The sequence below is a fragment of the Vulpes lagopus genome, chromosome 23 (genome assembly GCF_018345385.1).
Source record: "Vulpes lagopus strain Blue_001 chromosome 23, ASM1834538v1, whole genome shotgun sequence".
In the NCBI taxonomy this organism is placed as follows: Eukaryota; Metazoa; Chordata; class Mammalia; order Carnivora; family Canidae; genus Vulpes; species Vulpes lagopus.
The window spans coordinates 10069684-10084130 of record NC_054846.1 but is presented as its reverse complement, the minus strand read 5'-3'; the positions used below and the strand labels follow the sequence as shown (position 1 = coordinate 10084130).

Genomic DNA, 14447 nt, shown 5'->3' with positions numbered 1-14447 from the left:
GGTGAGCCGTAAATTGCCAAGACGGAGACACACTGCACTGCATCCGCAGCGGAGCACAGACATCTGGTAGACCTCCCCACAGGCCTGGGGCACACGCATGGAAAGGTAAGTCAATAACACAGCATGTGTATGTTCATTTTATTTGTTCTCCATGTGGTTGGGCGCTGGGTAGGGCTGCTGGATGGAAAAGTACCCAGAAAGGGTACGGGCCAGACCTGGAGGAGGAAGACAGCAGGGCTCTGGGCCTGGTAGAAAGGCAGAGATAACCAACCCACAGGGCCTGAATGGAAATCTACACCTGAAGGTGACTATCCACACCCTGGAGTGTGCTATTCAAGGCACATTTAGTCTGTGTGTCCCCAATCGATTCATGGTCACCCCACTGAGTCACTTAGTACCTACCCCTGAAAATGAAGATGGTGGGAATTCATAGGATTTTTTTTTTTCAGTTTCGTACCGCCATCTAATCGATTGCTAAGCAATTCATAAATCACGTTAACAGCTTTCAAGTCAGGTGCAATTTCAGTTCTCAGAAATCCGTGAGGAAATGAAAACCACTCCAAAACACCAGAGACAAGAGACAGGGAAGCCTCAAGGCTTTTCTACCTGTCTTTTGAACTAACACAGGCCTTGCGTAATGGGAACCACGGTTAACGCGAAATCCGATCTCTTTCACTGTCCTGGAGTTAAAGAGACAAATATTGTGCGTGCGCACGCGCTCACACACACACACACACACACACACACAACTCCATTTCTCCCCAAAATAGCCACATTTTTTTTTTATTTGGTGATTCAATACATTTTTAATTCAAATAGTCACCACATAACCTAGGCACAATATTAAGCATTGTACAAGCGAAGTATTTTACTGATTTTCATCTCAATTGCCAAGGAGTACAATAAGTGAATTGGTTAAAGGATATACTTCTGTACATAAAAATATCCATGTATTTATACAAAGGTATGGAACAGAGTTTAAAGATAAGAAACCAGAACATCACAATAAATAGGATGTGTTCCTACAGGACAGCAGAGCACGCTTTGTCAGGAAGCTGTCCAGTCTTTTCACAAGGTGCTTTTTTTCTTCTGAGCTAGGCTCACACTCCCCAAAAGAAGGGCTAGGGTTTAGTCACGGCCGGATCTGAATGCCTACGTTCCCATGTTGCTTTTTATTTGCATCTCCAATAACAGGGGGGAAAGATATCACTTATTTTCAAAAAGTCTTCGCGACTTACCAAATTCTACTGATTTCCCACTTCAGTATTTTAAAATGCAGATTACTCTAAGCTCTAGCACCGTATGAGAACGAAATACATGTATTTTTTGTCAGAGCAACAATATTTCATATCATCTTTGTTCCTCTGGCTATAACAATTCTGTTTAGAAAAATTTACCACGCTAAAAATAGTTGATCTAGGTTGTCATAAAAAAAAAAGAATATTAAATACCTTTGGTAAAAATAGATATATTTAACAAGATTAGAAAAGCAAACAGTTATAATGTCAAAAGGAGAATATAAAAATGTACACAATAAAACAAATAAACCAACTTATAGATAAAGTGAAGATAAGGCCACTCTTCTTTTTGCAGGTTTGTCTCTTCCAAACCATGACTGTAGTTCTCTTCTTCTAAATGGTAGAAATTTTAGTAAGAAACATGGAAAATCCAGTCTTTCCTATCAGCACGAGACAAGTTTGATTCATAGAAACATCGTTCCTTCGTAAGAACCAAGTTTGTAGAACATAGAACACTCTGGCTTATATATGTGAATATAAGGAAACGATTCCAGATTTCTGCGATCGCGAGCCCAGAACACGCAGCTTTAGAGTTAAGCAAGGCAACAGAATCAGGTGCTCATTTGCACACAGTTCTTTCCTGGACTGACTTTAGCCTACGCCGTATGGAGACAGCTGGAGTCCACAGCCCAGCGAGCGGAGGAAGGACATGCTAACTCTGCCACTGGCTAGTGATGGACAACAGTTCTCTGTTGTTTTGTTCTGTTTCTCCCCTTGCAACCCCAAACCTTTTCTCCTGTCATCTGGGCCTCCTCTCAAGAGAGAGCTGTTGCACCACTTCTAATTCCGTCTGGTGTCTCCTCTCTTAGAACACTCACTGTAAAATCCTGAAGATGAAAGGTCCCTGAAGCAAACAACTGAGATTATGGATGGAGATAATGCGCAAGTTCTAGAACAGGTCAGCCACGGAGCCGCGCTGCGCTGGGAGAGGCTGCGCGTGCCGATGTGGTTATCCTCCCGTGTGTCCTCTGCACACGCAGTCACACTCCTCGTGGTGCTCCAAGGCCACGTCCGTGAGAGATTTATGCAATCCCCGGACACCACTCTTTGGTCTCAACTGAAGGACCTGAAAGGAACAACGTAGATGTCATCTTTAAAGTCAAACGATGTCTACCACTTTTGATTTCATGGACAAGCAAAATTTCAGAGAAGAATCTTGCAGCCCAATGAAGACTGATAGAATTTTGATTTTTTCTTTTTTTCTTTTTTTTTCCTAGTGAAGGCATCAGGAAAACATTCCCCGACCCTGCAGAGAGATCCTAGGGGCGCCTGGGTGGCTCAGTGGTTGAGCATCTGCTTTTGGCTCAGGGCGGGATCACCGGGTCCTGAGATCGAGTCCTGCATCAGGCTCCCCTGCCCCGCCCCCGCCCAGGGAGCCTGCTTCTCTGCCTGTGTCTCTCATGAAAAAAATAAAATAAAATCTTTTAAAAAAGGGAGAAATTCTAAATGATCATCCTTTCACAACAGAAAGGACATTTTAATACCGGCCACTTGGAAGGACGCTGCCCCCACATACAGAACAGTCTTTATGTTGAAAGACCCACTGCACCCTCTTTATTTTACTCCCCTGACGATATCACAGAGAATTTTACCTTGGTTCACTATTCTGAAACCCCTACCGCCCAGGCCTTTTTTCTGTTTGTCGGTTGCTTTCACGCATTCATTTTTTCACACGTGTAACAAATATTTATACTTGAAGGGATACAAGCACTGCAATACCGTGGAAGGAAACACGATCGCTCTACAGCTGAGTTTGCTCAATTATGCCACTCATTAATTTTCTTGGCTACGCTTCAAGTCCTCTATAAACTTGATGAGATGGATTAGATGTACTTCATAGACATCAGCCTTCGTCACAGCTAACTTCGTGCAGCTGGATCCTACTGTGCAGTATATGGAGGTTGGGTGATAATAACAGTGATGCCTCTATCACAGGAAGTTAATTTGCAGTCTGGCTTTTTAATACAAAAATACTGCAAAATAGACACGGATACTAAAGGTGTTTCTTTTTGACACTGTGACAGGAGGGCACAGCTATGTGTTCGACGAAAGATTATCTGAAGAATTTGATAAGAACCACCTATTCAATGTGTATCTGGACTTCTCCTATTAGAAATAAAGTTTCAGGAATTGTGTTTGTTCGGATTATGAATGAAGCGGCCTAGTTTCTCTGCCCTCTGGGTAGGACACAGATAACTTCATAGAGCAACTTCTAAAAGATATCCTTCCTGGAAAATGTTCGTTAATCCAAAAAGGCACAAGTAAAATCTTATGACTGTTCCATTTGAAGATTTAAAAGAGAAACGCAGAGAATGTATACCTCACTTGGAGTATGTGGCCATATCAAAGGTTAATCAGCTAACATTTTTTGAATGCTTACTGGGTGCCAGGCACTGTAATAAAGTTTTTACATACTTTGACTCACAAGAATCCTATGAAGTAATTTACAATTATTACCCCTATTTTACACATGAGTGAACAGAAGCTTTAGAGAGAATAGGGACATGGCCGGTATTCATACTTTAGCCAAAGATGAATTATTAGAGTGATAGGTGATGATTTTATAAAGACTCAGAATATATAATTAGCCATATATTCCACTTACTTAGTAACTTTCTAAAGAGATAAGCTGCAAAGTCTTGGAATAACTAAGAGAAATAGGAGACTTTTAAAGCAGATTTTCTATTACGTTTGGAATTCTAGAATACAAATCACTGAGACTATATTATTTTAACATGAAACGATTGAATACTATTTTATGTGTCAGTATTTTGAACAACTTAATGTGGCATCAAAACTAACTACTCTTAAGATACTGGTGCTATACCTTATCAAACTTCTGTTAAGAACTGTTTCTGGAATGAGGTTGAGTGGCTAGATAAACTGCAGTACTGGTGTAGCCAATGTCTTTAATTCCTATCTCTGCTTGGATACATTTTCCCAGTTAGTAGGGGGAAAAAAATTACTATAAAAGGTAAGGGTTAGAGAAGCTACCATATACAGTCCTAACAGGCAGCCATGCCAGGCTACAATCCTACAATCGTTCTTTCTTCTACAAGTGCTTACGTCAAGATGCAGTCACCAAATAAAAGCACCCCCCTTACCACACCCCCAGTCTTCATCCCCTGGTGTTTGTGGAGATTTACAAAGAGTAGAAGAATCTCATAATGTTCTAGTTATACTGAATCTTAGATAAGAAATTCTAATACACAGGACGGGGCTTAATTAGTGCTTTCCTTCTGAATTTCTTTTCCAAAGTTTTGACTTTGGAAGAAAAGGACTTGGAAAATAACCAACAAGTCCCAGATAATGTTAAAGAAGACAGTTTTCAGGACAAAGTTTATGACACTGTAAAAGAAAGAAGGTAGGAGCATGCCATCTCACACAGTTTTGAAAGAGAGGTTCAAACTAAAATTACAAACCTTTGAATAATCCGGGGAAAAAGCTAAAATCAGAGACTGTGGGAGAGATTAGATGAGGTACAGAAAGAAAGGGATGAACATGTACCACTACCTACACTGTGTAAACTGAGTGCCATTAAATTTTGGGTGCCGCAGGACCTTGGGGGGTGGGACTCAGTACTTGAGGAAGGCTGCTGAGGTCTCTACTTTGTACTCAAAACAGATCTATGCAAGAGAAGTAAGTCTGTACTTCATGTTGCAAAAAAAAAAAATTATATAAGCAAGATGAATGTCAGGCTAATTAGGAATGGGAGAGAGGAACAAATACAATTCTGTTGTCAGAGGATCCTACAGATATTTTTCCCTGAAAGAGCATACTCTTCTGGGCATAGTTCATTAAATCTTTATTGATCATTTGCCATCATCAAAGCCACAGGGGGGATAGAGGTGAGTGAGAGAGCAGCTATTGGCTCTTTCCATATTATGGGCTTGGAATGTACCAGACCTGGTTCTAAGTGTTTTGTCAGTTCCTTGAATCCTCACAATGGAGCTAGATGTCCACTTTACACACCAGGAGATGGGAGGTGCAGGGGACTGAGTCATTTGCTCAAAGCCAAACAGCTTCAAACCCTGGATGTCTGACCTGGGAGTGTGTTTTGTTAGTGCTACACTGCAATGTGATCTTTGTTCTTTCCTAGTTCTCAATTTGGTAAAAACAAATAAAAATAAGTAATAATTATGAAATAGCAAAAATTCTCTAATCGAGACATCTCTCAAGTTCTACACGCGGCACAGAAGATGAACTCGTTATGCTACGACTGGCAGGGACGTAGGAAGTGTTTCAAGGAAGAGGTGACATCTAAGTTCATACTTATGTAAAGCTCCTGTCTTGCTTTCTGAAAAATCCTATTTGGGAGATAGAAAAACCATTTTGGAAGAGCAAAAATGGGTTCCAATAAATAGTATCTGGTAATCGATACAGAAGCAATAAGACTCTCCTTAGTAATAAGATTACACTATAATATCCTAACATGGAACAATAATATCATCCTATATATTACGAGCCTTTCAATTTTCTGAACTTATTTTCTGGTTCAATGGTTGAACAAAACCCACTGAAAATGGTAAAGGAACCAAACAGGGGATAACTTATAGAGTAGTAACACAAGGGATATAATTCAGCTTAATAGTTAGGGAGGCTGGCATAGTAGCCTCCTTAGTAGGTAGGAGCCTACCCTATAGAAGAGGTAGTAGATGAAGGAGAGAAAAATCAGAACGTCGAAACTCTGTCTTTGCTTCTTCCCTCTCCCTGGGGTAGAATAATCTCCAAACTGAAAACTGGAACAGTAGTCACCGAAAGGCCTGAGATGGGCTTCACTTTAAGGGAGTTAAGTCGCTAGATTCACAGTAATGGTATTCAATGACTTAATGGTTTTCAAACTCTGTGAAATTATGTTTAAAAATAATTTCACTTATTTAGGAATAGTATTAAACTCCAAACTTATTTCCAAAATAGAGGACTGAGAAAAATTTAGGCCTCAGAAATGATGAGTTACACCAAACAGACAAACCGTCTTTTTTTTTCCCCCAGAAGGTAATTTGTTAACAAAAACCTATGGCAGAAAAATTAATGATTCCCACTGAGCATTTTAATAAAAAAATTAAGACATGATTGTTCTGGAGATATTTGTGGGAAATGTGGAGTAGGTAACCATATAATTATACTTCCACACACACGTGCATCAGAGAGAGTTGTGGGAAACTTGTACTAGGTGGTCATACAATTAGATAAACATCCTTACTGGTACGTGTGTACAGACAGATCTACAGATAGTAGATCTAGGATGGAAACAGGATTCCTTGTCCATCGGAATCCAGCGCTTTGTCCCACTCATCAGCTGTAATACAGAACGTGGTGGAGGGCGGCTTGTGGAGGGCGGCTCGGCCCTGTCATATAAAGCACAGTTTATGATACGGGGCATATTTAAATAACCTGTTATTTAAATTTTATTGTTTTATTGATGTCCTTATGCACATGAAAATTCATCTTACTTACTAAGCAGATTATTTATTCTCTGGTTTAGTGGCAAAGATTAAAAGTCATGAAGTGATGATATACTGAAATGAAGGCAGGAGGGCAGATTTTTGGTTTGGTGTAATGTAAACGTTTTGTAAAAATGAAGGTTGACCCATCAAGAATGTTTTGCTTGCTGATGTATGGACACTACACGATGCTGCTGGAGAAAGGATGGGTATCACTGGGGCTAGTCTAGCACTAACAAAAATTTGGAGTAAGTTCTAAGGCTCTCAAGGCTCTGAAAAACAATAATTACTAATGTTTAATATCTATATTTTCCTTAATTCCACAGAATAAAGGGATGAAAGGAAACCATATGAGGTTTAACGTGCTATTTGGGGCAACGTGAATATTGGGAAGATTGGTATAATTATGAATATGTCTTCCTGGGACTTATGTTCCCATATTGCCCTGAATGGAAAAATAAATATCAAAGATCTCCTTTCTCCAACAGAGACAATAATTTGTCTCCCAGTCTGTCTTTAAAATATTTTCCTTTCATATTTTGAAAAGTGTAATGTTGAAAAGTTCCACCCATTTTTTTCCCCTGCAGAACACGTTTGCTTTTTTGTATGACAGATAAAACCTTCACTGACTACCCGTGTTGTACAACTGGAAGACAAGCTTTCCAAGCCTTTAATACCTGAGTTTTTGAGTTAAAGGTCCCAATAAAAAAAAATGAAAACATGAACTATTTTGTACACCTTATTCATTCTTCTCCCATGAAGGCTACCTCTCCCTTCCAAACAAAAATTCATATCAGATTTATGGTTTTATTATTTGTTAAGACACAAAGGAACCCCAAAAGAAAATGATATACTCACCTCATGGTATTTTTTAGTGACTTTGCTTGGGACGCATTGACACTCATTGCAGTTGTGCAGACAGCAGGCACAGTTCCCACCACAGCGTTTAACCAGGAGACAACCTGGCCAGAAAATGGTATCGGTTCTCTTTAGTTCTTCCCTTATGGACACCGAGAAGTTACGAGGTGTGCAGCTGTATAGTCTTACCTCCTCTTTTAGAAGGTTCAGGTCCACCACTACATGGCATAAAAGAAAGCAAAGAAAAATACATGTTCATGCTTTGAGCTTGAATTTATTTTCCATCAAGCTCTTTTCATATAGTGGCATAAAAGAAAGCAAAGAAAAATACACGTTCATGCTTTGAGCTTGAATTTATTTTCCATCAAGCTCTTTTCATAGAGAAATCTATTTCACCAACAATACCCCCAACAAGATCCCTTCTTATTTTCACTAGGTTTTACGGCTACGCAGCTGGCAAGTTGGACTTTTCTTTTAGAGTAAACAAAGCTTCATTATGACTTACTGACCATTAAAGAGATGCCATTGTGCAATATTAAGAACAGAGCCAACAAAACAGTTGAGAGCTATAAATAGGAAACTTAATAGAGAAAAAGAGGGCTACACCTTTTAACCTCATAAGAAAATAAACAAGGAGAGCATTGGAGGGAAGAATAGAATGTAAAACGATGAATGCTTGGATTAAAAAACAAATGCAATTTTTAAAAGGATTAGAAGCTCTTGTAATTAATGAGAAACAACATACAGAAACTTGCAACTAGAGCTTTATATAATTTTTCTGGCAATAAGACTCATAAAAAGGGCGTGAAGAAGATGAATTTTTGAGGACAACTGAGTAAACCATGAGTAAAAAAAAACAATGATACATTTAAAAAGGCTGAGGTTGCTCAAAATCCCTGCTTCTCGCGCACTGAGTAATTCATAGTGTTTGAAATTCAGTTTAACTAGACTCCTTCAGATTTCTGTTCTCCGTCTAAAGGAGGGAAAAGAGGTCTAATTGATAACGACTGTCTCTATTCTTTAAGTAAGTTGGTTAACTATGTAGTGTTTTATTCTTTAAAAGAATACCTACTTGTGAAGACCAAACAAAAATATTCTTTCATCAGATTCTTGTAGTAAATTCTCAAAGAATCATTGTTTTTAGCTACAAAATGATACTTTGCCTCAGCTAAATTATATCAAAATAGCATGTCATATTTAAGATGATTTTATATGAACACAAATAGTACTTATTAGTATAAGCATCTCTAATATAATTTTAATTTCTGCTCTGTACCTTTGCCTTTTATCCCCCTAGAAATATTCCAATAGCAATTCCAATAAAATTGAAGAGTTTTGGATAACATACAACTCATCAGATCTTTTTCTTCAAAATAAAGGTTTTATTAAAACTTGGAGTGTTATCTAAATAGAATAAATCTGGTTAAATATCTTTTCACCAATCTGGGAAACATTATATAAAAGAATTGAAAAGAAGAAACAAATTTCCTGGTTAAAGATGGTTTCAACTAATAATAATCACTATGTATTCCAGTTTTAAAAAGTGCCAATAATTTTAAAATGACTTTAAAATGACAAGGTGATAAAGCATTAAATGCTTGTTTTCGTGTTGCATGTTTATGATTCTATATTGACTTGTACATGTGATCACCTTCTGAAACATCAAAGGAAGCCAATATAAGTATTTTCAAGAAATACATTATAAATCATGCATAGGCAATTGTAAATTATAAGCACACATAAACTATATGATTGACTAAATCCTTGGTCAAGTATAGGGAAATGCCAAGAGGATACTAATTCCAAAAGTTCATTTCAACATCTCATTTAGCTAAAAAATGATTTTTTTTCCGACTCAATAGAAAAAAATCACTGTTTTGAGTATTTAAAGATTTCCCTTTCATCTGAAAAATGATCCTGTGAAAGGAAAGCTTTTAAATATTTAAGAGGAAATGAGTTCATTCTTTTGAGTGCCATAAAAGACCAACTTACCGCTAATAAAAGTAATGAGATAATTGAGTTAAATGACATCACGTATTTCACCTGACTTCATTCTGATGAACTAATAGTGTATGTACATACTGCTCTTTCATTGTTAAAGCTGTATATGAGTTTATCTGAATCTTTTCTCTAGAAGTTACTATGTAGGCCAGAAGGGTTTAGAAAGTTGAAAACATGCACATACACACAAAACAAAAGCCAGTTGCCAAAATTTTCAGTGCTCAAGATTTATACCTCTTTAGAATGTGAATGAAGCTCTCAGCTTTCAAAGGATATTCACCTACCTCAGTTTTAAACACAGTATTTCATGGAACTAGAAAATGAGACTGTATAAGTTCACTTTAAAATGTTTACTTAACCACAATAAAAGGTTAGATAGATTTCCCAAGTGAACTGAGTTATGATACCTGCTACAATGTGAAAATTTAAACACACTTGCAACTTAGCTTCCACTCATTTATCATATTTGACACAACAGTCAAAAGCCCTTTTTAAGTACTGGGTAAGCCTGATTTAGAAAATAAGATATTTTCTTTTTCTGCAGTAGCAAGGTATGCATGAAAACCCTAAGCTAGGGGAAGAAAACAACAGAAACCAAAAAAACCCCACAAAAACATAAACAAAAACAAAAAAACAAAAACCCTCCAGAAAAACCTTAATGCAGTGTACACTACAAATACAATTAAGGATTTTCAATTTGGCATATCTTATTTGAAATTTATGCTTCCTACTCCTAACTAAGGCTCCCAGCTCACCTAAGCTTCATTAAAATAAGTCTCCAAACACTACGCAGAACTTCTGGGAAAGAAAAATGAAAAAAAGAAAGAAGAAAGAGAAGAAAGAGAAGAAAGAAAGAAAGAAAGAAAGAGAAGAAAGAAAGAAAAAGAAAGAAAGAGAAAAGAAGGGAGTGAAGGATCACATCCAACACATATTTTTTTTTATAATTTTAGTCCTATGGAGGTTTCCCTCTGCAAAATATTTGAAGAATAAAAATCAATGTTTGGGTTCTGTATTTCCTTTCTCTAGCTACTTCCTGAGACACACATGCATTAGTTTGTCCTTCTCAAGAATGAAGACTTTGAGTATGGCACCAGTTAAAGTCATTTATCCTAATGCAGATTTTCTTATTGAGATTCACCAATATTGCAAGTTTTACTAAAAAGATAGTACGGACTGTTAAAAAAATCACGGATACACTTTACTCCTTTGTTGCTCATTCTTTCAAGATATTCAACTCAAGGAAATTCTATTACTGTGATGAAATCTGAGGGTGGTCTTTCTAAGATGAATGTGGTAACACTGTGATATGTTTATTCTGTGGAAAATCACTTTCGATGTCTAATTAGAAGCTTTTAAACGTTTTACTCCTTGTTCCTTTGTAGAAAGACTCTTGGGAGGGGAGTTGGTTTTGTCTATATAGATGTTATCCCACACCTGCATTTTAGTTTATGTAGAGTTCCAAAAATATACACTGCTTTTCTCACACTTACTGTACGCTTAAAAAGTTAATAGTTTTGGCAAACTGCAAAGGGCTTCAATTTGGAAAGTGCTAAATGAATATTTGAAAGATCTGGTTCAGTGCTGGATGCTTTTAAATACAACGCTAGCCTCTGGCCAAATCTTCGCTGAACACCAGGTGGAGAGGTACAGGCGTAAAGGCATGGCTAGAAGGGAGATTTTTAGGCTCGAATCCTGAGATAAGCTGTCAAAAACAAGATCTGAGCTTAGAACCTGGTTTACTCCCTTTGCTTTTTTCCAGATCAACATGATAATCTACTTCAAATCTAACAAAGGCTCTATTCACAAGGGTTTCAGCCAGCCTTGCAGATCCTCATTTTCCTGTTCCTAAGTGGGAGGGAAGGGAAGTGTTCATAAGTTATTCATCAAGTTATTCATCAAGATCAAATCTTATAAATATGCAACAGCTTCCAGCATCTGGACAGGATTCGGCTGCCCTTGCACTTGAACACCGATTTCAAATATTGCTGAAAGGAAACCACGTCTGTTGGCATAGCAAAATACCATGGTTGGGCAAGTCTGGACATGACCTGCTGAGATTAAAGCTCTTGATCCAGAAGGGCTGCAACTCTTAGCAGGAAAGGGCAGGAATCGGGTTTCTTTCTGACAAGATTTAGAAGAACAAGTCTGGTGCAATCTGCCCTTGTGAATTGCTCAAACTAACTAAACATTGTTCCTTCCATATAAATTCTCCAGACTGTCATTCCATCCTCTAGAGTGACCCTGGGTAGACTTCAATGTTTCTGAGAGCCTGCAACAGATTTTTTGAGTGCATTATAATCAGCCAGTTATTTCTATTACTGTTTCACATTTGTGCCTGATATGGAGACTTTCCAATCCTAATGTTATGAGGAAAATTAGCTAACCTTAGGGAAGACTCTATTAATATTATTTCTAATTTCTCAACTATGTGGAATTAAATCTAGTTATCAACGGTGAAGGGAGATATGTTCATAGGGTCATGTGATCATTTCAGAGGCAAATTTATAGACAGAAAAATCATCATATTGCGGATTCCCTTCAGTCATTCTTTTCTTGCTCTGAATCCTGTCTTGGAAACTACCCGTTCTATTTTATGATGAGCCACTGTTATTGTCCATATTATTTATAGAAGTTTGTAGGTTTAGGAGATGGAAATTTATATAATCCCGGCCCACAGGGACATGGGTACTGATTTTTATTTCTCTCTCTTTTCTAGGCCCAAATCTGGTTTAGCAGCTAAGCAGCTAATCTCTCTTGAATCTCTAAATCAAAATACCCCAAATATTAGATTTGAATAAGCAATGATTCTCTTGAGATCTAAGAGAGGACTTCATCAAAATGATATTTTTGAATTAAAGAAATAACAAGAATTTTTGGCAAAATGATCCCTTTTAATCTTCTAAACCTACTGAATTATAATTGCTTCTTTTTGTACGCATTATTTAGTGTGTAAATATGCTTAAATGTTACAAAGATGGGTTACCTACATACATCATGGTAGAATTTTAAACTCTACTCCTTAGAAGCTACAGAAGATTCTGGAACATTAAAACTGCTAAGAAAATTTAATGAGATTCTAATCTTAAGTGAGAACTTACCTCTGGATTTTCTTCCAAAAACAAAAGCCTTGCCAAGAAGTTGCCAAGTTGGCCTATATAGATCTTCCAAGTCCAACTGCCATCTGTCTGGTTCAAGATACCGAATAAGATCTTCCAAAGTACTAAAGGCAGTGACAGCGTTATTAAGGAGATCCAGTGGCAAAGCTGACGGGGGTAACACGGAAGGGCTCACAGTCTCTGTGAATTGCTGAAAGTAAAATAAATCTTATGTTAACTGTTTTAAAAAGGACAATGATGTATTTCTTCTGGACTTAGGCATGAAGTCAGGTAAACTAGGGCTGAAAATGTAAGGGAAGTGGAAACTATTCAACCCAAATTATAAGCAATTGCTTTGCAAAGACTTCATGTCAATGAATTCCAACAAATTTTCTGTGCAGTCAATGAGAAAGGCATCAACCTTCATGACCGCAAACCATGGTGGATGTGGATATCTGTTGCTTAAATAGAAAGGAAAATGTCTTTACGGTTCAGTTAGGGACTTACAATGGAAACTATAATACACTTGACCAAATTTTTCTTTTGTGTTTCACTTTTCCTCAATCTGGAAAATCACCAGGCAGTCATGCAAATGAGTATCAGACAATTACCTCATGAAGAATAAGAACAAAACACAGGCAAAAAGCCTTTCACATTGGAGAACTTGTTAGCCAAGATAGAGAACACCCAAACCATAAAAATAACTTTGATAAATCTGCCCGTACTGTTTTTAATAGACAGGATTAAAAGACAGACACTGCACGAACAGCCTGATAAATGTCCTAACTGTCACAGGATTAGTGTCCAGAATATACAAAAAAAAACCCAACAACTCAATAGAGAATGGGTGAATTCCAGAGAAGAGGCCTGAATGACCAACAGACATATAAAAGCATGTTAAAATTCATTAGTTATCAGAGAAATGCAAAACAAAGTGAGTATTATTTTACATACAAAAAAGGAGATACTATTTCATGTACATGAGATTGGCAAGGATTTAAAAGAAAGGATTGCCAAGGATGTGGGTAAGTTGGAATTTCTCTGTTCCGCCTGCAAAAGTATGTGTAAACTGGTACAACCACTTCAGTTGATTTAATGGATGTATACAGGATATTAGAACAAAAGACTTATATGACCCATGTCCCTGATATCCACTTTTGAGGTTTATATTCTTTTATTTGTGCACATGGAATTATGTGCTATGATACTCATCACAGTGTTGTTTGAAATCGAGAAAAATTCAAAATAATCTAAAAGCCCAGGTATAGAGGAATGGATTAAAATACATCATTTTAAATGGTGAGCAACAAATGAGGCAGTCATTTCAGTAGAAATTCAGTAACAAACGTGTCCCCGAAACCACCAATTTTTAAAGCGTACTAAAGGGAAGGAGGGGTAGATCGGAACTAAAATCAAAATAGGTAAAATAAATACATGAACACATGCTCAAATTATTTTATTATTTTTTATTTATTATTATTTTTGCTCAGGAGGGGAGAGGAAGAGCATGGAATAAAACATGTCAATTGATGTTCATTACAGTACTATTTACAATAACAGAAAGTAGATAACAAATCTAAATTTATAATACTGGAATAGTTACTTGTACTGTTCTCAGACTGAAACGGTGTACAGTCATTAAAAATTAGGCCCTCTAAGAATTTTTATTAATAAAAGAAACACCTACAATGTGGTAAGTGACAGAAAGAATCCCCAAGCTATATATATAAATAGACCTCGATTCAATATGC

At 37.2% G+C, this 14447-nt stretch overlaps 1 protein-coding gene across 4 annotated transcripts in view; it reads right to left on the bottom strand.

Annotated features, from left to right (window-relative positions):
• Positions 1-786: 786 nt before the first annotated feature.
• The window catches only part of PDGFC (platelet derived growth factor C), a 198188-nt gene continuing 184527 nt past the window's right edge, over positions 787-14447 (bottom strand). For 3 of the 4 annotated variants that reach the window (XM_041738027.1, XM_041738028.1, XM_041738029.1), the window contains 3 exons: positions 12700-12907; positions 7601-7818; positions 787-2364 (listed from right to left, as the gene is read on the bottom strand). In XM_041738027.1, the coding sequence (XP_041593961.1) occupies positions 2248-2364; positions 7601-7818; positions 12700-12907 (543 nt within the window). In that variant the 3' untranslated portion in view covers positions 787-2247. The remainder of the gene's footprint in view (positions 2365-7600; positions 7819-12699; positions 12908-14447) is intronic. The other variant, XM_041738030.1, reaches the window with a different exon arrangement.